Here is a 17,306-nt window from a genome sequence, read left to right as displayed (position 1 = left end):
GAGCTGATCTCTTTCAATACGACAAAATAGCAAGAACTTTGATTCCATAATGAAGAAATACAGTTTTAATGAAACAGTTGTGACAAATTACAGAAATTATAAATATTTTTTAATAGGTAGATGTGTATGGAAAGAACAAAACAGCAGTGACCAATAACATATTTTGTGATTGAATCTTCAGTGCTGGCATGTTGCTAGAGGTAATTCTGTATTTTGCTTACTAAAAGTGTCTGAGGGATTTGATGTGATCCGTGTAGCAGAACAGTATATAAATTTCTGAAAGCCCTGGGGACAGTGTTCTGCTGATGCTGTGGTTAGACAATATGCATAAAGGTGCATCTGCCATGGCTTTTTCCCTGGCTCTAGTACTGCAGGGGTCAAATAGCAGCATTTTCTAACACGGTGCTGCCATAAAAAAATGACCTAGGCAAGGAGACTTTTGGGGCTGGGGGATAGGGACACATGTCTGGTTGCTCAGCACTCCTGTGGCGAGCCTGGTGCCAGAGCCATTGCTTCAGGCAGGTGTGATTGTCTGTTCCACACTGCTGGATTTGTCTTGTGCACTGCAGCAGAAGGGTCCATGCAGTGCTCCTGTGTGTTTGGCCACCCCAGCACATACTGTTTCTGAGATGTTACTGAGACTGGCTGTGTGCTTGGGACTCCTGGATGTCCTGCAGCCACAGTAGAATTAGGTATGTATGCCCTTGATTCATGGATTTTTTTTAGCTGTAAGCACAGAAAGGACACCAGGATATGGCCCCAAGCACTGTATGGTGATGCAGGAGAGACACTTTTCCCTTCTGTCTCATTTTTAATTATGTGGCTTCTTTGTGCTCAAATGGCTTGCCTTGTGTCAGGAGGGTTAGACTCCATTTCTTACCTAGTTCTGATGAGGTGGGATGTAAGAGACGCTGCGGGGTGTGGACGGTCCGAGACACGGCAGAGACCTCTATAGTTGAGTTAGATGTTAGTAGTTTATTTCAGGGTGTGGGGGAGAGAGAGAGCCTGCTATGAGCCTGCAGATAGAGCTCAAAGCAGGCTCGGAGAGAACAATACAAAAGGGGGTAAAATATGAATACATGAGTTCAAGACTTAAGATTGCATAGAAAGAGAGTAACAGAACAGAAGTGAGAGAGACAGGGAAAAAAGGGCCGAGCTCTCCTTTACAATTACTTATATAACCTATACCTTTGAATATTCTGTTCCTTTACTGATCAATCTTCCTAAGTATACTAATATAGTAACATTTGTGTGCGACCTATAGAAATCACTGCTTTTGCATATTTTTAGTTATCTCAGGGTCCTTCAGAGCTTTCCTTATAAGGCTGGGGAGAGGGGTCTTAGCTTAGTTTTATGGGGGGAAAGAATGTGTTCTGGCATACCAGACCGGTTTCTTTAAATTATTCGAACCGTGCTTTCATTTGTATTTCTTCCTTAGCCTTTCTGGCTAAAGAGTCATATTTATAATTTCTTTCTAATTCTACCTTCCCAACAGTGGGACACTCTCCCTGTAACTTCTTATCCTGCTTATTTTTCTGTCTATTTCTGCCCTTCATTTCCAGATGGAAATTTTGGTATCAAACAGGGAGGTTTTTAAAGAAGTGGTTGCTCTGTCCTTCCTGTCTTCTGTAGGGCAGCCCTCCTTCACTCACCTGCAGAGAACCTGGTGCTTGCCATGAGGACAGACAAGTTGTTCCTTTTCTCACTACCACACTTGATTAAATTCTTCACTTAAAATCCCTAGGCTCTCACTCCAGCTCTAGGTGGCTGGTGGGATGGGCTGCCAGGCCAGCTGCTGCTGGCAAGGCTCCCAGAAGGACGTCCTGGGCAGGGAGGGGTGGATTTTGGTGTGGATGCTGAATTTTTGTGTGCCCCAGTTTCCTCTGTAATTAGATTAATTAAGGCCCCTGCTTCCCTCTGAAGGTGAAAAGAAATATTTGTACCTGCCCTCCAGTGTGTTTTGGGAAAAAAGAGAAGACAGAGGAAAATAAAGCTATTACATTGACTTGGGGGCCTACAAGTTATTCTACTTCAGTAGTCTTGGTTTTTGTTGTAAGATTCCTTTGGCTGTAATAGAGTAGTAATTATTACAATTAATTACATTTAAATGGGCCATGTGGTATTTGAAATAGAAGTGGGCACACTGTACTGTGGAAATGGAAACATGCAGCAGCCTTCCCTGGATGGTAAATTTCTGACACAGCTTGGGACAAGAGGCTTCAGCTGAGACCTCAGATAATTGAGATTTTGACTAAATGTGATATTCCTATGAGCAGCATTGAACTTAACCTGTGATGGGGCTAAGCTTGCCTCCCCAAATTTAACTGGTTTTATTACCAGTTTTAGCTGGTTTTATTACTACTGTACACAGATTGACCATTTTACCTTGATGCCCCACCTACAGGGTGCTTGCAGTGTTGGTAGTTTTGAAGAACAGCACCCAGGATTTTTTGCAGGTAATAAAATGGGAAATCCAGATTGCAAAGCAAGCCCCAGAGTGATACATGATCTTCCCAGCAGCCCTGGTCAGAGGGTCAGGGCTGATCACCACTCTGGCTAGCTTCCCCAGCAGCTTCTGCGTGAGATCTGGATGGCGAGAGCGCCAGCCCATGCCGTCAGCCAGCACAGATTTAGACACACTGCTTTCTAGCTTATTAGGTCCTCTTTGTCACAGTACTTAATCCTTTTTCCTGATCCTTGTTAGAACAGGGCTGCTGAGTCCCTTAATAAAGCAGACGAGGTGCACTGAAGCGTGCGGCGGCGGGCGGCTGCTGCCTGACTGACGGCTGTGGGGGATGCTCCTGCCGCTGCGGGCTCAGACCAGCCTGCCACAGACAGCTGGCAGATGAGCTTGTTAAGGTAACAGTGACTCGTGATAGGCTGGTAGGAGATGCTTGGCATCTTTTCACACTATATAATGGCCTGTCTTTAATTGTGTTAACCCCTTTTACAGAGAGGAATACGCCAAGGATTAGCTGTCATGCAGAATGTGTAGCCAAAGTGAGCCCAAGGCTTGCAGCAGCTCCACTTGCCTGCACTGGTACAGCCCCTTTCATTTTGGAAAGCTGTGGTATCAGGTTGATTTCAGATTTCACCAGTAGCTTGGCTCAGTCAGTCTTCAGAACCCTTTAAATATTTTTCTGTTTTGTTCCCCATAGTTAAAGATTATTTTATATTATTGTGGTTTAGTTATTGTTGATTTATGGGGGAAGGGTAGGCCTCTCTTCATGGTAATATTCACAAAAATAAATTGAAAGTGCGCCACAGATTTCTTAATTTAAAGAACACAAAATATTTCAATGGCTGGACTGTCCTGGAATTCAGCCCTTTGTATCCATATCATGAGGAGTTTCAGTGAAGCATGTGCTGGTTTTGGGCTTGGGTGGTAAACTTTTACAAAATTAACAAAAAAACCCCCAAGCAAGCCCATGATAGATCCCTTACATTTCTGTCAACAGAATAGGTAAAACTGCCATGTTACAAGAATGGTGTTGTCTGTCTGCTTTTGTGAGTGTGTGTCACTCTAAGCACAGATCAGAGCGATCATCTTGGTGTAGATGACATGCTGGGCACTGGCAATGTAAAAAGCCCTTGGAGCAGGGATTGAGGATGCTTTGCAATGCCAGGCTTCAGCAGAGCAGACTTCTACCAGAGAATCATTTTCCTTTCATTCCTGCAGATCATAAGTGGAGATAGTGAGCAGGTGAATTTTCAAGTCACACTCAAAACTAATTTAATAAATAAGTGGACAGAGTTCAACCCTGCTTTGCAATGTGTAGCAGCAATGAAACAAGTAGAGTGGAACTGCATCCATTGTGGTAGGAACTACTATGTCCTTCTATTCCTCTTGGCTAAGACTGAAATATTTTCTTTTATTATAGTTGCACTCTCTGAAATGAATAAAAAGTTTTTACATTCACAGTAAGGTATTTCTTTCAAATTTTTCATGTTTCAAATATTTTTCATATGATGTTTTGTTTAATCTTTCAGGTAATTTGGATTTGACTGGTCAAAAACAAGTCTTCAAAGCAGAGAACAATCCCTGGGTTACCCCTATTGCTGATCAGTTCCAGCTGGGAGTATCTCATGTTTTTGAATACATTCGTTCAGAAACATATAAATAGTAAGTATTACATTATGTATTGTAGCTGTGTTATTTGTTTTTTTCCCTGTAGTGTGTTGGTCAAAGTGTTACCAGCTACACACATCTTTCATAATACTTGCAGTAACTTGGTATTCAGGACAAATATGCAAGCCTGTACATTTATATTAGGGAATTTTGCCAAGAAGAAGGTAACTGTCATGTAGACAAGTTAGGAAAGCACAAAGACTGTTTGATACTGTCCTGCATTTTTTATTTCTAAGAGCTGTTGTGTAACATGAGAGATGTACAATAAGCATTAGAAGCCTTTTGAGAAGTACTAATTTTAGGTATGTTCAGTACAGCTTTGTAGATTGAAACAGATATTTGTTAATGTTTTTGGATGCCTGTTGTCATGTTTTGAGAGACTTCAAACCTGGTTTGATCTGGACTAATTTGTAAAAGTCTACAAGCTTAGTAAATCAAATACAAGTACTAGTGCTTTCTTCTACAGTGTAAATGTGTGTGCTGGGCTTCTCCATTTTATTGCAAGATTCCATGTACAAATGCTGACCATTGGTTTAAGAAATAATATCTTTAATCAATCACTAAATTGTAACATTTTTTTAAGTAAAGATCTCAGTGTTATTCTTTAGATGGGAAGCTATTTTTCAGTGTCTAGCAACAATCTTGATGCTGTTTCCCTAGGAGCAGTGGGTAGTACAACAGTGCAACCTGGATTAGAAAGCTAGTTTTTGCATTTTTGTCTTTATGTAAAAACTGTATTTTAATAATTCAGAAGCATTTCTGACAATCTTTTATATGGTTGCTGTCTGAACAAAATTACCAGAGAAGGGTATTCACAAGTGACAGTTGTGTGATTCCAATTAAGTAACTGAAATGCAAATTTCTATATGAAACTAAATGACCCAACGATAGCTTTTGTAGACTATTGTTCTTCATTTACAGAATTTTAAATGAAAAGAATCACAGATGGGAGAGTGGTTGCAAGAATTGCATGTCTCAGAAGGGTGCTGATATTTATGCTGTAATTCGTGTTCTCAAGACAGATTTATTCATAGATTTAAGTAGGCTGCAGCACCCTTCTTGCAGTAGTACTCTGTACTACAGTCATGGTGTAGGGAAGCAGCTGCCTATCTCCTTGGAGCAGCCCTCCCCACTGTTCATCGTGTACCTGCATCTCACTTCCTTGATAATGTTTTGTACTTTTGCTTTATATTGTTAATTTTATATTTCTGTTTGCTGAGCAGTGTAGGTTAGGGACTCTCATGCACTTCTGTCAGGGTACACTCTGGGCATCATGAAGATAGCAAAATTTTAAGGACTGAAGTGGTGTTTTGAGAATTTGACTGATACTGTTGTGGGGAATGGGGTGGGGGGGAAGCTGTAATTATGTACCTATAATTTGAAAAAAAATTAAAATGTGCATCTATGTGTAGATTAAACTGCTCTGGCATCTTTCCTTGTGTAATCAAAATTGATGAGAAAGGTTCTGTAATTCATCAGTTTCCTCAGCTGTTGTTCTTTGTTCTAAGTTAGCCATATTATGTTTGTTGTCTTACTCTTTGCTAGGTGCAGCAGTGTCTTATTGGCTAATGGGCTAATTTTGATTTTGTCCACAATAAATAATTGAAACCTGTATAGTTAATGGTGTAAGCAGAATCAGACTCTGGTCATTAATAGGGAGAAAAATCAAAATCAAATAATCTTTCTGTGGCTCATTCGTGGTTTCTGCTTTGATTTTAGAAGCTTATTACATTAATGTGTCATAATTTTCAAAGATTAGTGATGAAAACCAAATGCATGGAGATGTTAATAATTAGATGTCAATTTTAGATTTTCAGCATATGACCATTTTGTATTTAAATCAGTAATTAAAAGTATCAGTAAATCTGTTAGAAAACCAGTAGTAACTTTTTTTGAGTTTTGATTTTTCTTGTTTCCCCTACTAAAAAGAGAGTTCATGGATTTTTCTAGTGAAAAAAGATTGTTCTTTTCATTTATAGTTTTCTTTAAATATGTGATTGAGGATTACTGGGATGCCATGTCCTAAAGACATTCCTCTGTTTGCATTTGATTTTAGGAGTTAAAACTCAAAAGCAGTGGCATGGTCTAGGTAACAGGTCTGGTAGCATTATTGTGCACAAAAGCAGATAAGCTGTTCACTCAGGAGAAATTAAAACTATTGTGGTGGAATTTTTAATATTTTCCTAATAATGACTATACAGCTTCTTCAAGTGCCTTTTTCTTTCAGAGCCTCTGAACAGGTAGGTTGTCTTTTTTTCTATTAAGAACATTACAAGGTTGATATGTGAATTTAGTATTTTTCCCTGTGGGTATCTAAATAAGTAAAGTTAGAACACAAGTTCTTGTGTTTTTGTGTTTTATTCATTCCACCAAAATAAAAACATCTTTCAACACTTGATAGATCCAGACATCTTAACTATTACAGTGAGGCAAAGCAGCACAGTTAAATTAATGATTGGATAGGAAGTTGCTTAGCTGACCTCACTTGCAGCGCTAAGAAGATGGAATATACATCAGCAGCTGACCATCAGACCAATAAGTTTGCTTTCAGGTACTGGAAGATGTACTCTCATAAACCAGAGCTATGCATCTGTATGGCAGATGAATTTTGAGCTTGAGAGACAGAGATTTGTTTCCCTATGCCCATTGTTTTTGCTAGCTGATTGGTAATACAGACTGTTTTTTCTACAAGTTTCACATTGTCTAGACCAGCTAAGACAGTGAGGGTAGGCTTATACAATCACAATGCCAAATTTCAGGGACTCACTGAATTAAATTTTCACTAAGGGGGATATGCTAATACATTTTATTTTGTGTTTGCGATGGCTAGAACTTTGCTCAGTGCTGCTAACGTAGCCAGAAAGCACAGAGTAACTCAGTAAGTCCTGACAATGCACTTACTCACTTGCAGTCTTCTAAATAAACCTTGAGGTTTCTCCTGAAGACTGGCACAAGCCATCATTGCAGTCAGTGTCAGGGATCTCCATTCTGATTCTGTGAGGTTGCACTTGGGAAGCAGCAACCAAATAGATCACAAACCTCTTCTTTCCTTTGTGAAATGTACTGGCTGTTTCAAGCATATTTAGTGAAAAATTACATCCCATTTTTAGCCTTGTCTTGGGATATTCATGCTCTAGTGATTAATTGATAAGTAGGGATGACACCCATGAGGGATGATTATGTCTAAAGATAAAATGTCATTTGTCTTGCATACTTTTACATTTCCACACTCCTGTTTTACATGGTAATCACGCACCAAGTATAAAACTGGAATTACACTTGACTTTAGAAGCATGTTAACCAGTGAGACCCTCAGATCAGCTCTTCTTACTTTGTAGCTTCTTTCATTTCCTTTAATTTCCTTACCTTTCATGAGAAATGGTACCTGGGTTGATTTCTTTCAACCCTAATTTTTCAAGGAAGACTTGGGCTGACAAAAAGATGGACCATATATTGTGCTGGAAAATGTGTGTGGAGGGGCTCTTAATTCTTAACAGGAAATTCAGCAGCTCTTGGCACTTTGCTAGCTTTTGTTGGCTAAAATACGCCCACTGCGCATATCATCTTGTGACAGCATCGTTTGGAAATAGGTCAGTTTGCCAAGTATATAATGGTTCTTAATCTCTCACTGCTGTGTAACTTTCTGAAACTTTAGTAAGCTGAATTTTGGCTTTGATCCTACATATACTTAGGAACTGCCATTAAACTCTCTGTCTGATGTTACAATAGTGTTGAAAAGCAGTTGAAGGACTTGCTTAAACAGTGAAGGATAATGGCAACCTCGTGTCCTCAAAGGGCTTAACTAAATGTTTTATTTTTTATTCATGCCTTTAGTCAACTTTCAGAGTGACCTTTATGTTGTAAGCATATTCTCAGAGGATCTCCTCTGTCTAGGATACTGACAGAGATGATGTATTGTGTGATTTAGTGGTCACAGTGTACGTAGATAAGTGCAGACAGACTTAAATGTTTGAAAGAAAACAATGAATTCTCCTATTCAAAACAATGAGTCTTCCTATGGAGAACAAAATTCTATTATGTTCCTTAGGATTGATGTAAAATAATCAGGGATTTGATTAAGATGAGATAAAACTGAGATGTGCAATTGGTACCAGTGAGAGCTTTTGCCTGCTGGTATTTACAGCAAAGTTAGTCCAGAAAGCTGCTCTTTGGGTACATTTCTGGAATTATTCATGTGCTCTTGATCCATCTTCATGTGGAACTTGTTCTTTGCATGCTTGTAACAGGAAGAACAGTGATTTTGATTTTATCACAGCAGAGTCTATTGCAGACTTCAACACCTGATAGAGTAATCCCAGCTAAAACAAAAGAAATTGCTGTGTCCTGAGTGCATTTTTAAACTGTTCTTAAACCCAGCAATCCCCTTTTAACACTTTATCTATCTAATGATTGTAGTTTCCCTGTTTGACTCCATATTCCAGCGGGACAGCATTGTGATAGAACAGTCACACCATTTTTAAGTCTCTAGAAAGCAGATTTTCCCCACAAGGCAGTCAGTTTGGAGTCAAGAGGCTCAACAAGATGTTTTGTGAAAGAAAGTAAGTTGCACTTTTCACATTTCCATCAGGAAAGGTAGTAGAAGAGCAAGCCTTTTTCAAGACTGACACATGAACTCTTAGCAGAGGAAATGATTTGACAAATGCAGTGCTGAGCATATATCACTTGGCAGCATTGGAACATAGGTTTCCCCGGACAGGTTGATCTGTGCTAAGCATTGTAATTGAAAACCCCATTTCATCGGCAGTGACAATGTGGAAAAATCCACTCTTGATTCAGCCCTCTGTATAGAGACAATCTCCCCAGCTTCTTGGGAATGAGTTGTTGTGCTGAACCCCACTATTATGCAGCTGCTGCTTCCAGGGCAACAGACACAGGTCATGAAGGAACAGATTCCTCTCCTGGGTTACATTAATGAAGAGTATTTCAGGATTTATTTTTAACAACTCAAGGAAACTGGCAAGATACTCGGAGTATTACACTGGAATACAAATAGTATTTTGAAATAACTGGTGATCTTGTTCCACAGTTGCTGAGCCTGTTTAAGTTAAGCCATCTACATGGTTGGTGTTGTCCAGTGATGTAAAGGTGATAATCGGTAAAGCCACCTCTTACAGAGTGGAAAAGAGGTCAAACATGAAAAATCCATATGTTGGTTCTTGGGAAGCACATTGAGAAGGTGGGAATTTGTCAGCAGTTCATATGGAGGCATCATCAGGTTGAACTGATATAAAGGGAGAGTCATGAAATGGTGTTACTTGTGCAGCACTGTCTATGACCTCCAAGAATCCAATTTTTTTTTAATGTTAGAACAAAAAGCAGGAGTGTTTAAATTAAGTTTGCTGATGGGTGCAAAGCTAGCAGCATAGAAAAGAATCAGCATATCACACAGTAAGAATTAGCAAACAAAGAGGAAGGCTTGGGTGTGTATTAGTTACAGGCAGGCCACGGTGTGATATGCTGGAGTGAGGGGGAGATAAACACAATCCCCAGAGCTTGGCTAAAAGAGTGGAAATTTTCCAGTACAGAAAAGGAAATATTTCACAGTTGTGGTCATTATGTTCATGAAAGATGAATTCAGGCAGGAGCAGGAAGAGTGTGGAAATATAATAGGATAGAGAAATGGATGAAGAAAGAAGAGGAAATTTAAAATGTACCTGATTTATTTAGCAAAGTCCAGCCTAATAGAGGTCATGGCTGTCATTGGAAGGGAGAGGGGGAGGAAGAAACTTCATTTAAGGCATTAAAAAATGGTGGGCATAGGAAGAAATATAAATAAGCTGGTCAGGTGTGTATTTGAAGGAAGGTCTCTAATTATTAAGGGAGCAAGGTAATAAATAACCTTCTGATAGAAATAGTCTTCCAACAGAAGAAATGAAGGCCAAAGTCTTGTTTCAGTGAGCACTGATCACTTGGGCAGGAGTTCATGACATGATTACTTGTGGCAGAGGACAGCGTGTCTGTGATGTAGGCAGATCTTGGATTCACATCTGATATTTCAGTGAAAAATTCAGATGACACCCTCATATATATTAAGATAACTGCACAGTGCCACTGACATTAAACTAAAGGAGGCAAGGCTCTGTTTTATGTTAATATGAAGAAGAATTATGCATATTTGTCCATTTAATAGCCTGTTTAAATAAACATGTATGGCAGTTTTGTACAGTGGCTTATAATTACTGATTTTTTTTCATAACCTAAGAATTGTTATTATATAAGTTATATATTCATTAGGAAAAATCATTTAGGGTTATGAAAATCATACTAATATTTTTCTTTGCACTTAGGCTGTAGAGATACCTAGAGAGAATTCTTTTCTTTGGCTATCTCTAAATAAAATTAAATTACCCAGTCATTGTCTAATCTTGTGATGGTACCAAAAAGAGCTGAGCACAGTTGATTTCAGATGTAATTTCAAATGGTTAGTTTCTGTACTTCTTGGGGGAATAAAGATCATATAGAAGAACACAGACCAGTTGCTTGAAACATCTATAGATCTGATTCAGCAGTGCTCAGTCAGACACCTTAGCTGTTTGTATGATTCACAGAGGTCAGTAAAGATTTAAAGAACTTGGACAGTGTGAGTCTACCCTGCCTCTTGCTAAGAAAGACGGGTCACAATAAATGCCAAATATTTTTCTTTGCTTTTGTCTCTAGTATTCTTTGGTAGTTTGTGGATGTAGTGGTTTCATCCCAAAAAGCAATTTAGAAGCACACAGCTGTTCACTCCTTCTTCTGTAACCTATGGCATGGAGAGGAGAATCAGGAAATGAAACAGCAAGACTTAAGAGCAATTGAATAATTGAAACAAAGTACATATAATAATATTGCTGATATTAAAATGTAATAGTAATGAAAACAAAGAGAATAGTAAACCCTAACAAGTGATGCACAATATGATTGCTCACTACCCACTGACCAAGGCCGAGCCCATCCCTGAGCAGCAATCAGTCCCTCTTGGCCAGCTCCTCCCAGTTTCTACACTGGGCATAGAACATCAGTTCTATGGTTTGGAATATCCTTTTGGCCAGTTTGTTCAGCTGTCCTAGGTGTGTCCCAGCTCTGTGTCCCAGGTTGTGCAGCTTCTCACTTTCAGAGCATGAGACCCTGAAAAGTCCTTGGCTCAGTGCAAGCACTACTCGGCAACAACCAAAACATCAGGGTGCTACCATCATTGTTCTCATCCTGCATCCAAAACACTGCACTGTACCAGATACTAGGGAGAAAATTAACTATACCCCAGACAGAACCAGGACAGTGGAATAGAAGTCTTAATGCATTAGTTTTCTCTTGGATGCAGCTCTACAAATACTTCTAGAATCAGTATTCTCACCCTCCTGGAGGGACTGCTCATGCTCATGTTCATGTTCATGCACTCATAGCATGCACCAGTAGTGACGACTTCTTTTTCCCATCTCATTTGCACTCTGTGACTGTCCTGGGCCTGTACAAGAAATAAGGTGGTGTTGTGTGTGCAACATTCCATTGCTGGAGCTCACTTAAATATTTCAGTGACTTTTTAGCCTGGTATCTTTACCAGTTGACCCCTGACATGGACGGAACATCTGTGCCAGTGGTAGCTGTGACCTCATTTATTTTAGCATGGTTTCAAAGACTGGGTAAAGGTAGTGGAAAAAACATGACCGAAGTGATCTGTGTTGGGTAGGAGTCTCTGAGATGCCACATCTCTTGTGAAAATGAGCTCATGACTAATTAAACTTCTCTCAAAGGATGGCAAGAAGGAAGATCCATCATAGCTGAGATGTAAACAAGTCTTAATAGTCTTGATTCACACATTTTGATCACATACCAGTAAAAAAAATTAAATTTACCAATAAAAGTCTATTATTAACCTGATGTGGGGAAATATAAAAATGTCATTTTTGTTGCTTCTGTTGTATTGAAGACATGGTACTGTATATTTTATATGAAAATGCTGATTTGTATTCCAACAACATGTTGTATTTATTGGCTGTATTTTAAAAATTGATAAATATATTAGTACATTATTTCCAACAGAGAAAATAGATGACTCAGAGTCTTGACATCTTTAGACAACATTTACATGCAAATCTCTGGCTCTTCCCTAAAGAAGTGCTAACTGGAACCCATGTTGAAAGATAAACAATAAAAACACTGTGTCTGTATATTTTTGTTTATATATTGCTAAGATGGATATGTAATAAAACCAAAGCTATCCCTGATATATCTGACAGATACAGATACTGCACATATAAATATCGGTGTAACTACTGATACTGCCTATTCCCTTTGATATGAACTTCATATAAGTTTAGAATATTATGCAGTAATCCATTTACCATGTCAAGGATGATAACCCAGGGTTTATGTCACTGGGGCAGATGTCTGGAGCTATGTTGGAAGTGAAATTGCAGTGAAGTGAGTTAAATGCCAAAGCTGAGGACTTCATGAAACCAAAGCTAGGGAAACAGTAGTAGGGTACATGATTTGAGTATGGAAACAACATAAAGTTGTTTGCATAGTGCAATGCAAGATCGGTAGCCGAGTTAAAAAGTCAATGGTAATAATGATAAATCCAAAATGAATAACAAGTAGAGGTGTACTAGAAAGAAATTGGTAAGCAACAGGATCAAGGACCTGGCCTAGAGAACAGGTTCTTAGACCCCCTAGAACTGTGGGGTCTAAGCAGGCAAGCAAAGAGTGAGATGAGCAACTGCAGGCAATTGCCACCTTGGGCAGGAAAAATGACAGAGGAGATGGAAACAAGTTTCTGTAATGGGAAAGAGGGCCAATCCAAAGTGGGAGCTATCTTGTTAGCCTCTTAGCCATTGGAGAGACTGCTTCTAACTATCTAATTATGATAAATCTTGGAAACTAAATGGGCCCTTTTCTGAGCTATGATAGATTATTAATAATGACGAGGGAAGGGAAATCATGTTCTGATATGCTTCTGTTCAGTGCAAGCTGGGTGATAATTTAGGGAAGATGAGTTATTTTTCAGTCCCTCAAGTAGAAGCTTGACCAACAATTTTGTTGTGAGAAATGGTTTTCTACATCCAAGCCTCTGAGCATGCACCCAGAAGGTTTAGAAAACTTGACTGAGTCTGGACTCAGCAAAGTTCTGTCTTAATTAAATTAGTGTCAGTGAAAGACCCAAAAAGTGACAGAAGTACTAGTATCTTTCCAGCATCGAGGAAGGCAAATAGACCAAATTGTGTTATTTTGAACTAGTTTATTCTGAAATTAATTCTGGATTAAATAGTGAGAAAAAGATGTGGGGTTCTACTAGTCATGATATAAAGAAAGTGACTGTAATATGAATGTCATTAACAAGCTTTAAAGTATGACTATGATTTCAAGAGCTTCTTTCTAAAGAAATATTGAATATTATAAATATTATAAATTTGGTTGGTCGAGGCAACTCTTTAACCATAGAATTTTGTGAGGCATTTAGCTTGTACAGCTACACAACATTGTCATTACAAAATGAGCACTGCATAATTTCAATAAAACACTAAGAAGAATTATCAACTCCCTGATAGGTCTTGGGAGACAATTACCAAAGAGAATGTTTCTGATGAGCTCCACAGAGATCTGACCTGAGTCATTAAATGTTCTCCTCAGGTATTTGGAAGCAAATACACAGTTATTTTTGTTGACCTGGAAGGTGATGAAAGATAGCAGTGAAGGTATGGGCTGTCCTGGGTCATTTAACGAACTTTGCCTGTACACAGTGTATTTTAAAGCAGCTCAAAGAAGAATTACGTATCTGTGAATAAGATATGCAAAATATACCACATGGTGTGGTTAGGATTACAGGAGGAGATAAAAACAAGTAAGTACATCTTTCCAGAATGTAGTTAGCACTGAAAAACATTTTAAGGGATATAATATAATCAAAGTGCGCTGTCAGCTCACAGTTCAGTGTTACATATGAAAGGTTTGACTGAATTCAGCACCAGCCCCAGCTGATGTGGTAAGTAGTGAGTTCTTATTACCATACTCACTAATCTGACATCAGCTGGGGCTGATGCTGAATTCATTCTGGTGTCAGTAGTATTAAAGGTATGTTAAAAATGTGTTTAAACACAGACACCTCGATTATTTGAGAGCAGAAGCCAAGCAGATAAGGAAAGGAAAGCAAAGCAAGGTACAACTTAGTAGGGCAAGCTTCCAGGGCAAGTAACATATTCATTTTTCTTGTATTGTCCTCCAGTTGCCTCAGGATACTTTCTGGGACAATGTGTTATAGAGCAACATCTCAGTGTGAAGGTTGTTGTATGATCCATGATGGATTTTAAGACACTGTGTGTAGTATCCAAAGGTGACGTTCTATTGCCTGATTTTAGATTTTTACCAGAACTGCCACAGTTGTACAGCCTTGTATGCAGTAGTGTGTTCTGCTGCTCTGACTGCTGTGGGCCTGGTGAGTTCATCATCTCCAATGGATTCAAGGGGTTTTCTCAACATTTCTGGGGGCCGTTGTTACTAACCAAAGGCATTGTGACCAAAATGCATGCAATTCAGAAATTCAACTAATACTCTCTGAGGGTAACTCACTTAATCTTTTATCTGGTTTGAGTTTTGAGGTTTGTTTCCTTGCTTGATTTTTTTGTTTGGGGTTTTGTTTTGTTTTGGGGGTTTTTTTGGTTTGCTGGTTTTGTTTTGTGGGGGTTTTTTTGCCTGTTGGAGACAGTATTGCAGGGAACAGAATTTGGACTTCACATTAGATGAAAAAAAATAGAGCATTTTAAAGAAAATCCTTGAGACAGCAAGAGGACAAAAAATAGATTGGAAATGGCAGACAGAACAATACTAGTTGAGGACTAATGTGGAAAACATCGGTTTTCCACATAATAAGGGGTTTCTGGTAAAGTGGTGCAGCTAACAGTAAGTAGTGGTATCTTAACCCTTTATAATCTTAAAAATTCAGTTTATTTGCTTTCTTGTTTTCTTCTTCAGATTGGTTCTTTATAACCAAACAAGAAGAGTTACTGCCCACATTTGCTGGTTTTATTTGAGAAATAAATTAAAAAGTGGCGCTTTTATAATCAAGCAGATATGTCTGCAATTTCTATTCTCTATGCAGTCATATCTGTTTTATTGCATGCTGGTTTTTATTGAACTCCAGTTTCTTCCTTCAGTTTCACATTATTTCAGGGTTTTGTGTGATCTTTGGCAATTTTTTTACCCTTCTGGTGAGGGCTATCAGCTAGATGGAGAGGCGTCTCTAATTTTATGATTGCCTTTATCAGCCATTTATTCAGTGGAAGGCTGAGGCTGGAATTATTCCGGTGTAATTTGCTGTAGCCATTTGTAATACAAGCTATGACAAACTTCTTAAAAGCCATGATTTTATTTTTGCAGGTATCACTGTCATACCATTTATATGCACTTTTATAGCCCCTTACACATAAAACACAATGTTGAAAATGGTTATGATCAGATTTCACTTAAATTCTTGTCATAAAAATTAACTTCTTGAAAAGTATAGGCTAAAAAGCAAGAACTTCTGCTACATATGACACAGGATTTCTCAGTCCTGCATTTCAATGCTTTCCTCGGACCAAACAAGTGCCCTACTGTTAAATCTGGGGATAGTCGAATTTAGGTCCTGTGTAGGCAAAACCTATTGACTATAGCTTTGCAATGGCTTTTTTTGTTTCTATTTTGTACCCAACCAATTTAATTATTGAACCCTCAAAATCTGACGTACTGAAAATCTGTATCAAATACACCAGGAAAAAAAAATACACTTAATTAGAAAAAGAATTTAAAAATACACTTGATTGGAAAAAGAAATTGTAGTCTAAAGTGAAGTGCACAGGAGCATGAACAGTAAATAGAATTACATAGTATACTGACCATTTCACTTGCTCCAGCTTCACAAATACTTATAAATAAAGCGTATTTATTATAATAATAAATGCACTAAAATAATAATAATAATAATAATAATAATAATATATTAGCCCTCTTCATAGTTTTGCCATATGTTTTAAGAAGCTGTTTCCAGTGCTAAATGTAAACAGTAGCATTTGTTTCACTGAATGTGGAACAGTGATTCCCTAAATCCTTTTGGTTATGTATAGAAATTCTTGATCAGGTAGGTTTTCAATCCTACAAAGACACATCTTGCACGAAATTGCTGTCACAGGGTGGTAAATATATGCCAAAGTAAATGGAGCAAATCCAACACCCAGTGCTGTAGGTGTGGTCCCTCTTGGTAGGAAGAATTTATGCCTGATCTGTATGCACATGTGTACCCAGATTGCTACCTCTGACCTGCTTCAGCATCTAATTTTGTGGTACTTTCTGCACATTTAATGTTTCGGGGGTTATACAAGAAAGAGAGCAGGATCCAGAACTCTTCAAAGATGTGTTGCAAGAACCTGCTACCTACAAAGAAGAAAGATCACAGTTTTAGAATAGGCTTTAGGCATGAATATATGTCTATCAGTTTTGATTCTTAGTGTAAAAGGGATTTTGCTTTTAAAAGGTGCAGCTCTTAGAACATGGGTTCTTGTAGCAATGTATCTGAACAGCTTGAGCCATGATGTGCTCCAGCCAACCCATATTTAGGGTTTGTTATCAGACGCTCTGAAATTTCTCAAGGTTGCTGAGACACAAGCTGTTTTGAAAATGAGAAAGAGGCTGAAAAACAAGAAAACAGGACCACAAGAGCCAGCTAACAGAGGGTGGTTGAACAGCTGGACTGTAACCAATCCTGTGCCCTGAGGGGTGGGTGTAGAGTGTGTGGACAGGACAGGGACACCAATGAAAAGATGTGTGATCGTGTGAACAGTAGTTTTAGAATATGTAAGTAAGTATGTAATGTAAACAATGGATGGCTTCTGCAAAATCATATTGGTTTATTGTCCAGAGGTCCTGAGCTCCTGCATGTTCCAGTCACCTTTCAACTGGATATAATTTCCAAGCTAAATTCCAAATGTGAGTTTTGGGTAGTGGGATGTTCTGTCTTCTGCTTATTTCTCCAAAATTCAGATTTACACTATTGTTGACTTTAAAAAGGTATGCAAGGAATGACAGTGATGATCCTGAATATAAATTATATCAAGCAAATTGATGCAAGATAAAATTACCAAATCAACCTTTTTTAGTCTATATTTTATGGAATATCTAATCTATGTTTGGCAGTAATTTACTCTTGCCC

General features: G+C 38.5%; 1 protein-coding gene across 4 annotated transcripts in view; it reads left to right on the top strand.

Annotated features, from left to right (window-relative positions):
* RSU1 (Ras suppressor protein 1) overlaps nt 1–17,306 on the top strand; it is a 103,092-nt gene that overhangs the window by 37,466 nt on the left and 48,320 nt on the right. For all 4 annotated transcript variants that reach the window (XM_086859082.1, XM_086859093.1, XM_086859101.1 and 1 more), the window contains one exon: nt 3,991–4,123. In XM_086859082.1, the coding sequence (XP_086715208.1) occupies nt 3,991–4,123 (133 nt within the window). The remainder of the gene's footprint in view (nt 1–3,990; nt 4,124–17,306) is intronic.

Source organism: Cyanistes caeruleus, chromosome 1, assembly GCF_971803275.1.
Source record: "Cyanistes caeruleus chromosome 1, bCyaCae1.hap1.1, whole genome shotgun sequence".
NCBI lineage: Eukaryota > Metazoa > Chordata > Aves > Passeriformes > Paridae > Cyanistes > Cyanistes caeruleus.
The sequence above is the reverse complement of the archived record's forward strand: the minus strand, read 5'-3'. Positions and strand labels throughout refer to the sequence as shown.